At 49.8% G+C, this 17770-nt stretch overlaps 2 protein-coding genes across 4 annotated transcripts in view; one reads left to right on the forward strand and one right to left on the reverse strand.

Annotated features, from left to right (window-relative positions):
• brf1a (BRF1 general transcription factor IIIB subunit a) overlaps positions 1-17770 on the forward strand; it is an 89594-nt gene that overhangs the window by 3814 nt on the left and 68010 nt on the right. For both annotated transcript variants that reach the window (XR_011603048.1, XM_070979710.1), the window contains exons 4-6: positions 4577-4750; positions 7669-7700; positions 12517-12589. Coding sequence is in view for 1 of the 2 variants with exons in the window: in XM_070979710.1 (XP_070835811.1) it covers positions 4577-4750; positions 7669-7700; positions 12517-12589 (279 nt within the window). In the remaining variant the exon portion in view is untranslated. The remainder of the gene's footprint in view (positions 1-4576; positions 4751-7668; positions 7701-12516; positions 12590-17770) is intronic.
• On the reverse strand, positions 13302-17510 carry LOC139342547 (BTB/POZ domain-containing protein 6-B). 2 transcript variants are annotated; one of them, XM_070979718.1, is made up of 5 exons: positions 16979-17510; positions 16519-16828; positions 15860-15950; positions 15488-15606; positions 13302-14944 (listed from the first exon to the last, which is right to left on the reverse strand). In XM_070979718.1, exons 2-5 carry the CDS (start codon positions 16728-16730, stop codon positions 13912-13914), a joined length of 1455 nt encoding a protein of 484 aa, XP_070835819.1. In that variant the 5' UTR covers positions 16731-16828; positions 16979-17510; the 3' UTR covers positions 13302-13911. The 2 variants fall into 2 exon arrangements, with proteins under 2 accessions (XP_070835819.1, XP_070835818.1); XM_070979717.1 differs by having other exon boundaries at positions 16519-17466.

The raw sequence follows: 17770 nt of genomic DNA on the forward strand, positions 1-17770 counted from the left end.
CGTCTTCGCAGCAGATTTACCTTGAGTCTTTTCATCCTGTTTGTTCAGAGCTCCTCTCAGACTGAATGCAGCGGCTCGTCCTGTTCATACGTTTTTAATAAATGTTGAAATCGTCTGTTTCATTTGGTGAATATCGACGTTCAAGCCCGACCGCTCAGTTTATTTAGATTCTCTGTTTGTTTGAAGGTTTCATGAAGGATTTCTTTGAGTGTACTGAGAACAAGATTTCACCGTCAGTTTAAACTTGATTGAAGGTCACACATAAAAACCAGTTCATCTTATAAAACACGTTCCTGCAATGATGACGTCACGCTTCCTGTAACACTGACGGTCCAGAGGTGAAACGCTGGTCAATCAGCTGCATCGTGAACACGTGAACTCCACCTGAAGTCTCTGTGTTGTTTGTTCTGCTCATCTGTGACAGATGTGCCGTCATGTTTAGCAGAACATCATGTTATCAGCTGAAAGGTAAAACGTGCTTTAAGTGACGATGGAGGCTTTCAGAGCTGTTACTGCCTCGTCAATACGTCCATCAGGCTCTGGATCAGCCTGTTCCTCAGTCTCTGGGGCTCCTGAGGGTCCCTGAGGGACCCCGCGGGACCCTCCCGCCGCCACAGGAGTTTTATCTCAACAGCTCGAGTCTAGAAACACATCAACAACTTGCAGAAAGAGACGGAGAAAAGAAAAAAGCCTGCTGGGCTGAGGGTTGGCGGAGAGCCACGGCTCGGATACGATGGCGAGCAGCTGGTTACCGCGGCGACGACCGTCTGCTCCGCCGATGATGTTTCAGAGACGGAGCTGCAGAGTCACAAAGCTGTCAGACTGCAGCAGACGCTGACTAATGTGTGTGTGTGGGGGGGGTAGGGATTAGTTTAGTCACTGTGTGTGTGTGTGTGTGTTTGTGTGTGTGCGGCGAGATAGGAGGATGAGAGTTGGGGAATACTGACTGCACATGAGGAAAGAAGTTTTGTGTGTGTGTGTGTGTGTGTGTGTGTGTGTGTGTGTGTGTGTGTGTGTGTGGTTATACCACAGTCATGATGCTTTTAACTGTCGCCTCTCATGAGAAGCAGCCACACCATTAGCTTAGCTTAGCATTTAGACTGGAAACAAAGGGAAACAGCTAGCCTCGCTCCGTCCAAAGCTAACAAAGCTAAAGCTCGCTAACAGATGTTTTTCATAGCCGACATTTTGACTTGTCGTAGCAGGAAGACAAACAGGTGCTGCCCTCAGGTGAGCTGCCCTCAGGTGAGATGCCTCCTGGTGTCCTGGTGCCGGCTCGCTGACATCACTTCCTGGGACGGCTGATGGAAAAAGGTCTATAAACACGTTCCATCGAAAAACTTAAATAGAAAAAAAAACAGTTTGTGATTTCATGTCGTGCTGGTCGAGCAAAGTGGAGTCTGATTGGTCAGAAGCTTCGGTCGGGCTAGCTGTTTCCCCCTGTTTCCAGGCTTTATGCTAAGCTAAGCTAAGCTGCTGCTGTCCTTTAGCGTGTTTGTGTGTGTGTGTGTGTATTTAATGTGTGGAAGTTTTATGTCTGCGGCAGTGGAATAGCCTGTGTGTGTGTGTGTGTGTGTGTGTGTGTGTGTGTGTGTGTGTGTGTGTGTGTGTGTGTGTGTGTGTGTGTGTGTGTGTGTGTGTGTGTGTGTGTGTGTGTGTGTGTGTGTGTGTATAAAGTCTATGGGGAGTTTGTGGCCGTCTGTGAGTCTGCTGGCGTCTCTGACAGAGGAGCAGCTCTTCTTCTTCTTCTTCTTCTTCTTTCTTTCTGTCCTCCAGAAGCTCTCCCCAGCGGCCGTCTGCGCCCCCTCCGTCTCACCGCCGACTGATTCATATCTGGGAGCACAAACCCCGTCTCCTCCTGCATTAGTGTTGGACAAAGATATATCAGCGGCCCCTCGTGCGTCGGCCCTCAGCGCCGCGGTGTAGGCGTGATGGCTGGAATTTAAATGCAGCTTTAAAAGCGGCTCCGGGCGAGATCTCGGTGTGTGAATCGAGCTGGAGCTGCAGCGAAAACCCGACGTCTGATTCCCATAAAGCCGGAAGCTGTGTGAACGTACTGATACCGCAGATGAGGCGAGATGTCCTCTGGGATTCTGGTTATGATAATAATGACTCAGACGACTTTCATCAGAGTCGTCACGGCTCGGCTCTGCTTCTCGGCCTCTTGTTGCTCTTATTTTTGGTTCTCTGTGGTTCAGTCCCAGTGTTTCCAGTAAACAAGCTCTGATGAACCCAGTGTTCGCGACAGCAGACATGGTGGAGCATTTAGCATTTAGCATTTAGCGCTTCCCTCCGGGGCTCGAGTCCAAACAGTTTCATTACAGTCAAAGTTCCTGTCTAGAGCCTGTGTTTGCTTTGTCCTTTCTGAGCTCCTGTAGAAGATGAGCTAAAACTTATGGTCCCACGTCGGGGAAGTTATGACAGCCAGCAAAGTATTAAAAAGCAAAAACGGGGTCAAGATGAGGAGGATAAAAAATAAAAAAATGAACTATGTATACGCACATTATGTACAGATTATAAAAATACGGATCATAAATACAGTGTTTGTACTGTTGCACAGTTGATAAGAAACAATAAGAAATTGCACCAGATGAAGTGGATGATGTGAACATATATTAGCATACATAACAGTAGGTTCATGATGTAGAAGAGTGTGATGGAGTTAACGTGGCGGTGCAACATGGCGGCCTCTGGCTATGAAGGCCTCAGTCTAAGCTGACGAAAGCACAACGTTTCTTATTTTCATGTGATCACACTCATGACAACATGAATATTAATATTATATTGCATTTCTGCCAGTAAACCCTCCACAGCAGACCTTTGAGTCATGACATCTTCGACCTTAGAGGAATAAATGCTGCTAAAAACAGGAAGTAAACTCCTGACGTGACGCTGTCGACTGTTAGCGTGCTGCCGCGCGGCGTGCTAACAGGTGGACGTATGTTGTCTCTGCCGTCAGATGTCCTCCTTGATCTTTCCCGTCCTCTGGCTTTGTTGATGCTGATGCTGGTTTCAGTCCTCAGCTGATGTTTGGTCTTCTCTCTGAAGGTGTGAGAGCGGTGATGTCCTCATAATGTCAAACTGTCCCGTCGGTCCACACTTCACCTGTTGTCTCATCCAGGTGTGTGCGTGCTGCTAACAGCTCCCCAGATGATTTCACGATGTCGATGTGCCACTCTGCTTCAGGGTGTCCCACTTTTTGTCCATGTGAGTTTAGTGTTTTTTGTGTGGCGCCTCCCGTTAAGGAGCCAGCCGCTGTTTTGAGGCTGCAGAGTCACGTAAAGGGCAAAGAAACGAAGTGAGAAGAGGCCTAATTACAGCTGCCGCAGGAGCGTCTGCCCTACTTACCATCTGAGACGCTAACTTGGTAGAAATTAGGGAGCAATTAACTTTTATCTTCACAGCAGCTGCTTCAGACCGAAGCTGCAGATACAAAACTCCTTCTGTACCTCACGATGTTTCATTTCTGAAGCTGTGCGTTTGGTTTTTGGGCTTTTCTTTGGTCTCCTCATGTTAGCGTCATCAGTGTGTTAGCATTTAGCTGTTCTGGAGCTTTCTGTCACACCGTGTGGCCTTCATCAACAGATGGGGTTTCCCGGTCGTCGTGGAAACTGTCGACTTTAGTTTTGGCTTTTTTCTGCTTTTCGGTGACGTTGACGGAAAGCTGCGGAACAGCTGCTGCTAAATAGACGTGGTGCTGAGATGGTTTTCGTCAGCGCTGCTTCCTGTCTTCAGCGTCTCTCAGCCAATCACGTTCATCTGGGTCACTGCAGCAGCTGGATGGACTTCACTGTGCGGGAATAATGAGAGACAGACTCACAACACAAGACTGTGTGTGTGCGTGCGTGCGTGCGTGCGTGCGTGCGTGTGTGTGCGCACGCATGTGTGTGTGTGTGTGCGCGCGTGCGCACGGTGCTGATGTTGAAATGTGCTGGTCTCAGATCTGCATGTGTGTCATAATGAACAACACGACGAGACCTGATGAGCTCAGAGCGTCTTGCATTCCCAGACACACACACACACACACACACACACACACACACACACACACACACACACACCCCTGTGGCTGAATGGCAGTGATTAGAGCCTCTTTGTGTGGCGCCTCCACCTGCTGCACCTGAACTGGTTTGTGCAGTGTGTTGTTGCTGTGTGTTGTTGTGTTGTTGTGTGTCTGCAGATGGAGCACATGTGCTTGTGTGTGTGCTGCGTGCGAAGACTTGGCGTGCAGGCGTCTGAGTACACATGTACTTTTGCACATGTGTGTCTGATGGAACCCTCGTGCTCGTCTTCAGGCGCGTGTGTCCGGACGTGTTTGCAGGGACCGTGACGTCTTCTTCTCCTGAGTTATGGAGACATGTGAGACGACACGTGAGCACCGACCAATCGCAGCTTCTGTTTCAATTAACGGCAGGACGTGCTCGTTAGAGACGGATGATTGAGGGGGCTGTCTTTGATGTGATGGACCCTCCGCGAGCCCCTGACCCATAAACGCAGATGAGCTGCTGTGTCTTAACGTGTTTATTGTGTTTTAATGTGTTTTAACGTGGTCGCATGCGTTTGTGTGTCTCCTCAGCAAAGCAGAGCATCAACACTCTGGGTCACCAGCTGCAGATGAACCAGCACTGTCTGGACACGGCCTTCAACTTCTACAAGATGGCGCTCACGAAGCACCTGACCCGCGGCCGCCGGGCCTCGCACGTCATCGCCGCCTGTATCTACATGGTGTGCCGCACGGAGGGGACGCCACGTATCCTTCCTGCTCAGCCTCGTTTGAAAGGTTTTCAGGCCGTCGCGATGCACGCGGCGTGAATCTAGAGAAGCCATGTTTGTTTGTCACGTGAAGCTTTGATGCACAGAAACTGTGAGGTTAAAACCTGCAGGAAGTGGCTGCACAGCTGCCACGTTAGCCGTTAGCTCTGTGCGTGTGTGTCGGTCTGATTGAACGTGGCGACAGATTGGAGAAATGGCCGATCAAACTGCTTCCACCTGCGAGCAGAAGAGGCTTTTTCTTCAGCCGTGCGTCTGATGGCTGAGCAGAAGTTTGCTGTTAGCTGAGACTGAGTTGCACATTAAATTTGCCATCCTGCGTCTTGAACCGATGCAGGATGGCACATCAAAGCGTGCAGGTTACCTCTGATGTGATCCAGCGGAGGCCAGGCCGCCCGCCGCCGCCTTTCTTAATGTTTCATAATCTGCTAACGGCGGCTTATTGAAGTCGCGAGTGATGTGTCATCATCGGGATAATGGGACTTTTAGGTTCATCCTTTTTTCATGAGCAGGGCGGCTCTTCGGGTTTTGTGCTGCTGTCGGTTTACTCCTGACTCACTGCGCCTCCGAGGATGATGGTGTTATGTAACGGCAGCGCTGGGCGGCTGGGAGAGGTTTACCCGATGAAAGAGGGCGAGGAGGGTGTAATGCCTGCCTGCTGCATTGTTTACCAGGCGTGTGTGTGTGTGTGTGTGTGTGTGTGTGTGTGTGTGTGTGTGTGTGTGTGTGTGTGTGTGTGTGTGTGTGTGTGTGTGTGTGTGTGTGTGTGTGTGTGTGTGTGTGTGTGTGTGTGTGTGTGTGTGTGTGTGTGTGTGTGTGTGTGTGTGTGTGTGTGTGTCAGCACAGGCCTGTCTGTTTGTGCATGTTTGGAGGAGTGAGGCCGGGGTAAAAATAGCTCTGCTCACTTCCTTTTCCACAGCTGGGTGAGTCTGTAACGTTGTCACAGAGGAGGATGAAGACGAAGACCAAGACGAAGGAGAGCAGAGAGAATCTGGAGTTTCATCTGAAGACGACAAACCGGACCGCTCACCTTCAATCTAAACTTCTTCCCTTCCGTCCTCCTTTTTGTCTTTCTTACCAGAACGCAGACAGGAAGGAAAAGGAAGTGCGAAGAAGGCGGAAGGATGTTTGCATCCCATCATGCAACCCTGCGTCATAAAAAGACAAATAAATGACCTTTTTCCACCTTCTTCGTACTTCCCTTTCCCTCCTCCTGGCTTCCTCTCTCCTTCGTGGAGCAAAACTAAACCAAGATTTTAAAAACAAGTAGAAATGTCCTCAAAGAACCTGCAGTCAATTGAAAGAAGTGCAGCCGGAAACAAATAAATTTACCAATAATAATTCACTTTTTACAGCGTGTGCGCTCATGAAAACAAATGAAACACGTCGTTAATGCGTCAGTCAGCTCATGGTCCCGCTGTCACCGTGCAGAAACTTGATTAACGGCGGTAAATTATTCTAACGTTCGTTGATCCGATTGGTCGCCTCCGTTCTGTCGAAGGCGATCTCCTCTTTGTCTTTCAGTCCACTCGCTTTCTGTCTTTAAAGGTCTCGTTTCATCGTGTCTGACTGCAGCTGCACCTGTTCAGGTGTTCGGTGGAGGAGAGGCTGAGACGTTCAGCGCCTGCGTCTGTCCGGTATTTGTGAAGGTGGAGGTGCGTGCAGGTGGTGGAGCTGCACCTGCAGACACATGCAGAGCTCTTAGTCTCAGTTAGCTTCAGCGCCATCACCAACGAAGAAGAATGCGACGCTGCACCTGACCGACGGTTCAGTTCATGCTGTCTGAAACGGTAAATGATTGATCGATTGACGCGGCTGTCCAATGATTGATTTCAGGGTAAATGACCGTCATGTGACGCTGCATCGGCTTTCTCTGGAGGTGTAGATGAGTGCGTTGTTGGCGTCCTCGCCTCCGTCCTTCCTGTCGCAGCACGCGCTCTGTGAGGCCCCGGATGCGCTGAAGGACCCTCTGCTGTTTGTTTTCCTGATTGAGGGACTCGTCTAATCTCCAGACGCCGTTTGCTGGGATTATCTTTTCCATTTCATCTGCACTGCTGCTAATTCCATTGTGAGGCCTTTTCAGAGGAGCTCGGCTAATCCGGCCAGGCAGCCTGGAGACAGGTCGTCCAGCCTGGACGTCCAGAGAGAGAGAGAGAGTGAGTGTGTGTGTGTGTGTGTGTGTGTGTGTGTGTGTGTGTGTGTGTGTGTGTGTGTGTGTGTGTGTGTGTGTGTGTGTGTGTGTGTGTGTGTGTGTGTGCGTGCGCGTGTGTGTTTTATGTGAGATGGCCGGTTTGAGAGCAGATGTTTTAAATGTTGAAACTATGAAGAGAACTGGATTCAGATTCAGATTAAAATCTTCCTGCAACCCGACGTCAGCACGTCCTGAGCTCCAGTGTTTTGTCCATGCTGGAGAGTTTTCTGACACACACACACACACACACACACACAAAACGCACACACACACACACACACACACACACACACACACACACACACACACAAAACACAAGAAAACCTTAAGTTCTGTTATCTCAAAGCTGCTCTGCTGCCAGATTTATTCAGAATTAGTAAATTCAATGCAGCCTCAGTCTCTCTGTGCTGCTGGGGAGAAATATCAGGTCACACTGGACGTATATTAAAATGTTAAAAAGGTGCAAAGAAATGTTTTAATTGGGATATGAATACCTTTGATTGAGCCTGGTGGCGTCCTCAGGTCATGGTAGGAACGACAGTAATGAGCTCACGCTGAGTAACAGCTTTAACTGTGTTTTAAGTCTCTTGCTGTTCTGGGGTCAGCTGTTTGTCCGTCTGACTTCAAACTGAGCAAAAACTAAATCTTCATGAATTATTTTCACCTCTGAATCTTTTGGTTTTGTCGCCTTAACCAGTTTTTCTCAGACATGCTGCTGGATCTCAGCGACCTCCTGCAGGTGAGCGTCAAACTTAAACTTAACTTATGTCTTCAAATGTCTCCTTTTTTACTTTTCAGTCCCGTCTTTAATGTGTGTTGATGCCCAAACTCTTCCAGCAGCCTCCCACCTCTCACCACCATTCCCACAATGCACCTGTGCTGAGCCGCTGGGTCCTGCGCTCAGACTTTCACTGAGTCGTGTGTGTGTAAATTTAGCCTGCGTTTGTCTGCGTGTTAGCGGCGGCGGCCTCGGTGAGTCGGGGGTGTGGCGGCTCTGGGCGAGCCGGTGGGACATTTCTCAGTCACAGCTGGTCGGGGGCTTTTATTTTTATGCGCCCAGCTGTCCTGGAGGAGCCGGCCGCCCCTCCCCCGCCGCCCACACCCCGGCATGAGGAGGCCAAGAGTGGATTTGGAGTGGATTTTGGGTGGGTAGGGCTGGGGGGGGGGGTTATTAATGTCCAGCATTCAGGCTGCTGCGGCTGTGGGGCGGGTCCACCAATCACTTTTTATGGATCCACACCCGAGACACTTGGTCCACTTCACATTGTTTGGATGAATGAGGAGCTCCGTCACAAAGTCCCCCGAGTCGAAAAAGCTTATTGGTCAGGCCGGATCAATACCGGCCCTAAATATCAGCTGCTCTCTGCAGCCGTGAGTTTATTAATCCAATCACGCGCTTCTCTTTGGACGCACACATGCAGGGTTTTGAACAACAGGTGCTTTGGAAAGCCATCGTCCTGCACGCCGTCCGTCCGTCTGTCAGGGGTCTCCTCAGGCCGCCGGGACGCTGATTCAGACGTTCTCTGTCCATGTTTTATTTAGAGGATCCTCCTCACGAGCAAACGCTCACGTTTCCTCCAACCTGGTTTGGTCGTTTTATTGGTTGGAAGCAGTGCAGCAGAGATTTTAGGTGGTAGTTTAGTTTTTTAGTTTATTTGACATCAGCGGTGCAGACGAGGCCTGAGGCTCGCCTGGAAAGCTCACTTTGTCTGCTGGCCAGATGCTCACAGACGTTTTCAGGAGCCTTTTTGTCAATTCGAACGTGTCCTTTATATTTTAAAAACCGGTTTCATCGTTCGGTATTTTCAAACCTTTCAGGGTTAAAAGAGAACATGTTGTGCTGTTTTCCCACGTATTGGGGATTTGAGAGGATTCGGCTTTGATAAGTGGATTTGATGTTATATCCAGGTTTAAAAAAAAAGTGGAACTGAGCCTGGGACCCACATGTGAGCGTGTGAACGGCGAGAAAAGAAACCCTGAACCCGCTCGAAGGCATTTCATCAGCTTTAAGTGGGCAGACGTCCTTTTTATCGTTCAACCAGAGCGAAATAAGACCGAGTCCTTGGACAGGACGGCAGGTTCTGTCGAGGAAACGGCTCCTAAACTGTAATTTCATGAAGCAGGAATGAGCGTCTGTTGTCTGGGCGTCTTCACCGTCTTCCTCCGTCCTCTCTCGTGCAGCAGAGGACTTGCAGACTTGTTGGCAGCAGCTGTTTGTTTCTGTCCCATCAGGAGTCCTCTAATTGAAAGTTTACCCTCTTTGACCCGTCAGTCACCGCGTCCACCTGTCCACACTCGGCCGTGAGGTGTCGGGTGACCGCGCTGCGTTTTTGATCGTGGAGCGTTTCAGGCCGACCTTCGACCCGGAAAGTTTCACTTAGCGCCGCGGTGGAGGGCGGATTAGCTTCTCCTCAGGTTCTCGATTTCACCTACAAGCGCCTCCTCTGTCTGCGTTTCAAAGTGATGATTAAAGTTAATTTAAGGGCCTGAGCTCAGAGTTCACTCACACGTTTTAACATCATGTTCAGACCAAAGAAGCTTTCAGATGTCGAATTCAGCAAATTCTGCTTGATTAACAAAAACTCTGCTGTGCTGCATGAATGCATGAAGACGTCAGACTGGTGACTTTGATGCATGCATGACAGAAATTTAATTATGTTAGTAATAAATAAATACTTATGGATTATTAGCAGTTCTGCACCGGTAAATAATGACTTTCGAAGGTTTTACATGTCGTAAAAACAGGCTTTGCTAACAGGTGGCTGAATGAGCCTTCACAGTCTTCACTGGTCCACCTTTACAGCCGCGCTGTGTTTATTCTCACACTCTTGCAAACTGTTTTAACTCTCCAGCTTCCAGATTCATCACTTTATAGTGTGTGTGGCATCGTGCAGTAGGAAGCTTAGTGGTGGTGACGTTGAGGTCATGTGACCGTGGCGTAGCTCCTTTACAGCCTAGCGTTAGCTTTTTACTTCTGGTGATTTACACTTAAAAAATCATCACGTTTTCTGCAGTAATCCAAAATCCATCAGCTTTCTGTGGAGGGAACCAGGCTGCGGATAACTTCCCGGTTGGTCTGTAAAGATTCGTCCCCTGTTGGAAGACGCTGGAGTATTGATTAGTGTTCGATGAGCGATAGCTGATCGCTGTGATCACTCTCTGCTGCTCCTTCCACTTCCTCCTGTGCATAAACTCCTCGCTGGAATCCACGTCCCAGAATAGCAGAGCAGCATCTGTGCCCCCGCCCGACTCCAGAGGGGTCTGAGAGCGAGAGTCCGCCCGTCTGCTCCCAAAGCCCCTCGCCCCCCGACCCCCAGAGGTCTGGAGAGCCGGTCTGAAGGAATGACAGAGATCTGACCTGAGTTCACGACCCGATCCTGCAGCTTTCACTGCCTTCTGCTGCAGCTTTGAGCCCCGAACCCACCCAAACTTAATTCTGGGCTGCAGTGCTGATAATGTGTAGGGGATGATAGATGTGCAGCCTGGCGGCTTTGTTATTCACCATCAGACCCTTTCAGATAGAGCGGGGGGGCCGCAGTTTACTGCCGAGCCTTCTGGAGGTGTTGTGGGTCAAATACAATGAAACATCTGTGATGGGAGGTGCTGGTGCGATAACCCCAACGACACCCTCACCCACCGCCCATCAGCCCCACTTCTTCCCCAACATCCTGCAGCAAACCTGCTTTCTGGTTTGCCGCTCAGCCTGGTTTAAACGCACAGGGGACCACCGCCTCAGATCCTGTACCAGAGAGTCTGACATCCAGATGTTTATCACCTTCATCCGCATCATTAAACCAATTCTGCTTCTTTTTCCCTTCGACCCTGAACCTCTCCGGCACAGCACTGGTTAAAGGATGAAAAGAAGCGAGTTTAGTTTCCAAAGAAAAAGTCTATAAAAGAAGAAAGAGAGCGTCTTAAATTTCATTTGCATGAGTCTTGAATATTTTATCCTGCCAGCTGTAGGCAGTAATGTCGGTTACAGAGCGTTTCTGTGTGTGGTTGCGGGCTGCCGGGAGACGTCCTACACCTAAAAAGTGAAAGTGTGACTGTTGCAGCGGTGGCTTGTGCTGCAGGAGGCTGTTTAATCCTGTTTTAGTGGAGGTTCAGACCATCAGACCTGCAGCGAACAGACGCTGGAGGTTCCTACGGGCAGGCGTCGAGTTTAGGTAACGCCTGGATGAGCCTGATGGATTCATATCTTCTGATTGATTAATCCATTTCCCGCTGCTTCTCCGCATCCAGGTCCCATTAATTTAATAAATTATGTCATTAGTTATTGTTCTGTGCTGCTGGAAAGTACTGAAAAATGTGATTGAATAATAAATACTTGCAGGTCATAAAGCCCCCGCTGGTTTTCCATCATGCAAGTATTAAATTGAACTTGGTGTGGAATTAAAAAGGGCTTTTAGTCTGAATCTAAATGAAAAGACGATTTCCTCTTTGTGTTAACCTGGATGTGTCATTAAGTGGCAGAAAATGGTGAAAAATAGCTGAATTTCCCACAGCAGCATCTTCACACCCCGTGTTTTATGTGACAGTCGGTCCAAAACCCAAAGTTTACCATCATATAAAAGAGGGAAAAGAGAAGCTGGAACCGGTGACGGTGATGAATCAAAGCGGGTGCAGATAAATCTTCAACTCGCTCATTTCTGCTTTCAAAGTTCACTTTAAATCAGGATATTTGTGCACAGACGACGAATTCGATGCAAGATTTTGGTCACTTAGCATGAAGTTAGTCCCTGATGCTCGGATGTTCAGTAACACAAGCAGTTATGGAAGCTGAGGTGTTTCTTTCACGTTAGCAAAAGTCTTGAGGTCAATGAGTTCACCTTTAAGGCGGACATTGACCCATTTTTCATCTATTTCTGTTGCTCAAATAACTCGTGCAGATGCCTGTGAAACATTTCAGGTGATTAAAACAGCGGCGTGCAGATACAGAAACATGGAAATCATCCAAAAATGGAAGTAAACTCAGAGTGCAGAGAGAGGCAGTACTGTCCAAACTGCTGGCGCGTCGGTCAGATCTGTAATTTACATCCAGGAAATTGATCTGACGGGAAACATGCAGGAAGTGAGCGAGCGGGGGGGATTGATATTTTGATTAGAAATGAACAGACTGTGAGCTTGAGAGACTGCATGAGGAGAAAAACTCTCTCAAACAGCCCACAGCTCAGCTTTTAATCACACGTATTGATGCGAAATGTTCTGCAGCCTCCGGGTCGATTATGTAAGCAGAACACTTAACCTGACGGTGACGCAACAGCCTTATTTCATACCCTGTTTTTCACCCTCGGTCACATCCCTGCTGCTGGAAAACATCTTGTGAGGTCTTAAGTTCAGACTGATGCTCGAGCTGTAATTCTCTAAGTGGCTTTGAGCGTCTGCTGGAGTCATTAAAGTTTGCGAGCGCATACGGGATCACGTAAAGGCCCAAATCCAGCTCCAGAATCAGCCTGAACTGCAGCTTTTCCTCTGACAGACTCACACTTTACTCCTCAGTGTTTCTATCCTCGCTGCTCATCGGTCTGTTTTTAAACGCCTGCTCTCGCCCACAGGTTAACGTCTACGTACTGGGAAGAACCTTCCTCGTTCTGGCCAGAGAGCTGTGCATCAACGCCCCGGCTATAGGTACATGCTTCACTTACCTCCATCATGCTCTGCTGCAGTCACTATGCAGGACTTTGTCCGTTCAAGCCCTCTGAGATCTTATCAAGCACCATGTAGATAAATGATTGTTATGAATAAGACTGCAGCTCCCTGAAGTTCATGGTGAGGTGTTTAAATGTCCAAATCCAGAAGCTACGAGAGAGCGTTTGCTATATTTGTTTGATAAGTGACTTGAAATTACTCATTACACAAAGCAAAGCGGTCATGAAGGTGAAAAGAGGCCGTCTAATTTTCCTGCCAGAGCACCTTCAGACAGACGCTCCTCCACACTAAAATACTGCAGCCGACTGCGAGTTATTACAGGAAACCTGCAGGAAGCTGCAGTGCAGGTTTTACTCTCTTTGAGTCATTCTGCTATCAAACAAAAGCTCCTTCACTGGCTTTAATGCGTTTTTCTGCGGTGTGCACTCAGAGTCTGAGTCAGCAGATCCTCAATATTTACACCACAGGATCTGTACATCCACACTTTTGACTCTTCAACTACCAATTTAAAAAGAGGCTCTTCCTCAGGGGCCCTCGTGACTCCTTGGGGCCCCTGTGCCCAGAGAAATCCACCCATGAACCTGCAGTTTTCATAAAACCAAGGCGCAGTTCACCTTGTATTAACCAGAGGGCGCTGCAGCCCCTCAGATCCCCTCTCCCAGGCACCATAATGATGTGACATCTGCGGCTCGGATCACATTATAACCTTTATGTTTTATCGTCAGGTGTATAAGCATCCTCGTACAGAACACATCTGGTCATCTTCTAACAGCATCAAGCTGTCGACAGTTAATCTGTATTTTACAAAAGACACGACGTTTCCGAGGCCGTCCTCTGAAGTGCAAAACAACCGTTCTCCACAAGGTTTCTACTTTTTTTTGCATTTAGAATCATAACACTACATAAAGTTTGCCCCGCGTGTAATACTGCTGCTCGGACTATAGTAACAACATCGTGTATAGACTTGCAATTAGACAATTTGAAGCAGTCCCTACTTGTTCCAGTTGTGGAGCTCAGCTTGATTACATAACCACAAATCACCGTATTAATGTTGTTTCTACAGCAGCCGCAGCCTGTCCACACAGGCGTGAGAGCAAATAACGTTAACCCAGAATTTAAATTAAAAAAATAACATTAAATTAAATAAGATAAAACAACGGCTCCTTGGCTTTTAAAATAGTCTCTCAAAGAACTAACCAGGCCATTTAGTGTGACATTAGTCAAGTGTCTTTAATGCTACATTACTCTGAAGGCTGGGAGGCGACGAGGAACCTAATTCTCCATCAGCAGTCCAGAGCGGCTCATGCATAGAACACAAGCTCGGGGATCTGTCCTCCCTGTACTCCGGTCCCGTTGGTGCTGTCGGAGGAGCACTGGAATTGAAATGTCACCTTCCCACACTGCACCTCCGTCATGCCCTCCTGGCCAAAATAGCTCAGTTCGTTCCCATCCAGCACGGCGCTCACGGTGTAGAAGGCGTCCTGCTCCACCTGAACAGGGTGCTCGAACCACACCGGGAACGTGGTGCTCGAGCCATCCGACACAAACTTCGTCAGGTGCTGCGCCAGGGTCACCCCTTGTCTCTTCAGTTCGATCTTGACGCTGTACTCGGCTTTGCCGCCGCTCGACCCGTACAGCCCCAGCCCGGCGATAAAGATCCTCTTGTCCACCGCGAACTGGATGCTGTCGCACCGGCCGCGGTAGCGCCACTGATTGCTCCGGTATGCCGAGGACTGGAAGCGGTGGCACCTCTGAGGCACCAGCCCCTTCCTCGCAGTCAAAGGGAAGTCCAGTTTGGGCTTTTTCGCCGCGGTGTACCACAGGAACACATTGTGCGTCTCCTCCAGTGTCAGGATGTCACATTGCGCCGCCCCGTTGGCAAACTCCTCCAGGCTCATGGTGGGGATGCGCACTAAGAACAGCGCCTTGCCAAGGACGTCTCTTTTGTTGCGGGTCGTCGGCCCCAGACCTTGTCTCTTGCACTCTGCTGTGGCCCAGTTCATCACAGCCTCAAACACCACCACCTCCTTGGTGTTGAGCGTCTCCCTCCGCAGGATGATCTCCAGCGTCTGCAGGTCGATCTCGCAGAAGCCCTCGGAGCACAGCGCCAGCTCGGCCTGAGCGTCGATCACCTCCCAGCAGCGCTGCGTCAGCTCGGGCTCCTCGAACAGCCGGCTCTGGGACAGCAGCACGCAGGCGTTCTTGGCCTCCAGGCTCGTCTCCAGGAAGGTGACGCAGGCCTTCGCCAGCGCGGGGACGATGTACTTCTTGGCAGCGTACAGGGTGGCCAGCACCGTGTCTGCCTCCAGGTCGATCTCATCGCTGTACATGTACCTGCCAGGGGGAAAATAAGCTTTTAATCGCTGCACATGCAGGAATTCAACTTGCAAGGGGAAACTACTTATTTAACAGTTCACACATAACAAGGCAGTCAGGGCTTTGGAAGTGGAACTGGTGGAAGTGCTCAAATGTCCACAAACGGAAATAATCTCTTCCTCTTCCCAGAGAGGATCGCATGCTGACTTAACACACATATTCAGCCCAACACGCAACCATCTATGGAACGGGTTAGCCGGTGCTACTGAATGAGCAACACAGGCGGGTTATTTATAACTACTAGTCTGCATCCTCTAAGAAAATTGTCAGGCCGTGGATGAGGAAAAGGAAGAAAATGTTTCTAGTTGGACAAAGAGCATTGAGAAAACCAGCAATTACAGAGCCCTGTGCTGCTGCCGCCGCTGCTTTCTGGCGCTCCCTGCATTTTGGCTTTCGCCTCTGCTTAGCTTTAGATGAGTAATAATACGCTTTGAAGTGACACTGACTGCGCTTGTCATCTCTCCTTCTGGTTGGCTGTGTGAGGGATGGTGAGTGGCTTACTTCAGCAGAATTAGAAAAGCAGCAGGTTCCACATCTGGGATATGGATCTCAGACTCCTCCTCCGCCAGATCGCCGTAAAACATGGCACAGAAGACGGAGCTTCCCACGGCCAGCACATACTGGGAGGAAGAGAGGGAGGAGGGAGGAGGAGGAGGAGCAGACAGATGCGTCAGAGAACACATGCAACCAGAATCGCTCGTCTTCCCTAAGTTCAATAGGAGAGCAGGAGCAGCTTCCAGTAGCTCGGCTGCAGAGACACATTCATCTAACAGACATTTTGCATGAACGTCGCTCCGCTCGGCCGTCAGGGTTTCTATTTACTCACCCAAATAATTCAAAGAGGGTTTTTACTGGGAGGTAAAATGTCTTTACCTTGTGTGCTGGAACCTTCTCCGACCCCCCCGCGGGGCCAACAATGAAGTGGACGTCGGCCATCAGCTCATTGTTAAACATCAAGGCGTTCCTAAAAGCAGAGCAGGTTTCATGAACAAGCCTCAATCAAGTGTTGAATAACATCAAGTCCTCCCACACTCTTCTTGCCTGGAGACACTGGGTATTTTCATTGGTTTGGGGAGGATACGGCAGCAGACTTAGAGCTGCAGCTAATGACTGGGTTCATTATGAAGTTTGATGGACAGGGACAAACCTTTCAGACATTCAGTCTACTGTCCGAAAAGAAAACTTAAAGTGGAGCCTTAAAAGCTGAATCAGTTATCCACAGTGTGACACATCAGTGATATGCATATTAATTGACTTATTGCAGCTGCCTCTCACAGGAGGGCACGCAGCCTGAAATCAGGCACTTTTCCAGATTTTCATCATTAAGATTGATGCAGATAAGCCAGCAGACGCTGCAGGAGTCCTTTTCTCCAAAACAAAACACCTTTAACTGCTCTTATCTTATTATTTCTGTCTTGTTACTGCATCGTGTTGGACTGGATGTGACCTTAATGGACATTTCTCGGAGCTGCGGGGACTTTGTGTCCCACAGTCCTGCGGCGGGTCTCGGGTCGGGACTGTGCTGGACTCACCTCTCTCTCAGTGTGGGGTGGCTGCACTGCCAGCTGGGTGGATCCACGTTGTTGTTGTTGATGTTCTGCTGGGTGGTCGGGGTGGTCGCCGCGCTGCTGCTGCTGGCCTGGCTCACCGGCACCTCCTTGGTCTTCTCGGTGTCCGCCACCGTGGTGCCGTTGGACAGGTTGGTGTTGTTGGTGTTGGCGGCGGGGTACAGCTCCGCAGCCATCTTCTGCTTCTGCTTCTTCTTGCTCGTCAGGGACAGAGTCAGGATCTCATAACATACCGGCAGCCTGCCCGGGAGCTTCTTGGACTTTTTCAGTGTTTCTGGAAGTAGGAGCAGATAAGTCAAACACCTCATGATCCGGCCATGATGGAGCAACCTGCAGTCTGCCGTTGGCATCGGCACAAGCAACCGATCGTCTCCGCGCTGATATCCGCTGAACCGAATCTCTACCGGGCTCGAAATGGACTGACCGTGCGGGGGTTCGCCGAGCGGAGGGTTCAGCCTTTCCTGCGGGAAATTCGGCCGCTACGGCGCCGCTTCAAAACGGCATCGACAGCGAAGTTTACGCGACAGCATGTAAATATCCGTCCAGGCCCGGGAGAGTCCGCGTCCTCCTCCGCTTCCAACTTCGACCGCAAGCACTTTTCCTCCGCGTCCTGGCGGTCACCTCATCCTCTCCGGACGGAGAAATGTCCGCGAAGCGTCGCTTGTTTTCCCTTTTTCAGCGAGTGGGTAATCCGGATAGTCGCAGCTGGTGTTTTTTTCCACCCCGCCTCTGCGTTAATCCTCTCCGGTGTTTCTCCCTCTTTCTCCCAACCGACTGTCAACCGAGACGAAGCCAGCTACGACGCTGCGTCGCGGCCGCACGCATCCGAGGTAAATAGTCATTTGTCGGGAGTTTTTAAGGTCTGCTTTATTTTTTCTGCTTTTTTTTTTTTTTTTTTTAGTCGTGATCTCCTCGGACGCCCAGGGCTCGCCGAGGACCAATCGGATCCCGGCGCTGCGGTGACGTCAGGGGAGCGGAAGCGCCTCCTCCCGCCGCTCCGCAGAGTGCGTCACCGCTCCGCCTCCGTCCCGCTGATGCGACCCGGCGGTGGGATAAAAATAAAATTAAAAAAGAAGGTCGGGTAAATATGACCCTCCGGCCGGGCGCAGTATTGAGGCAAAATAGGCCCGAAACGTAAAGCAAAAAACCCGGAAAGTGTTGAACATTTCAGCCGGTTACTCTCTCTCACCGCTCCGCGAGCAGTGCTGTGATTTTC

The sequence above is a fragment of the Chaetodon trifascialis genome, chromosome 14, assembly GCF_039877785.1.
Source record: "Chaetodon trifascialis isolate fChaTrf1 chromosome 14, fChaTrf1.hap1, whole genome shotgun sequence".
NCBI lineage: Eukaryota > Metazoa > Chordata > Actinopteri > Chaetodontiformes > Chaetodontidae > Chaetodon > Chaetodon trifascialis.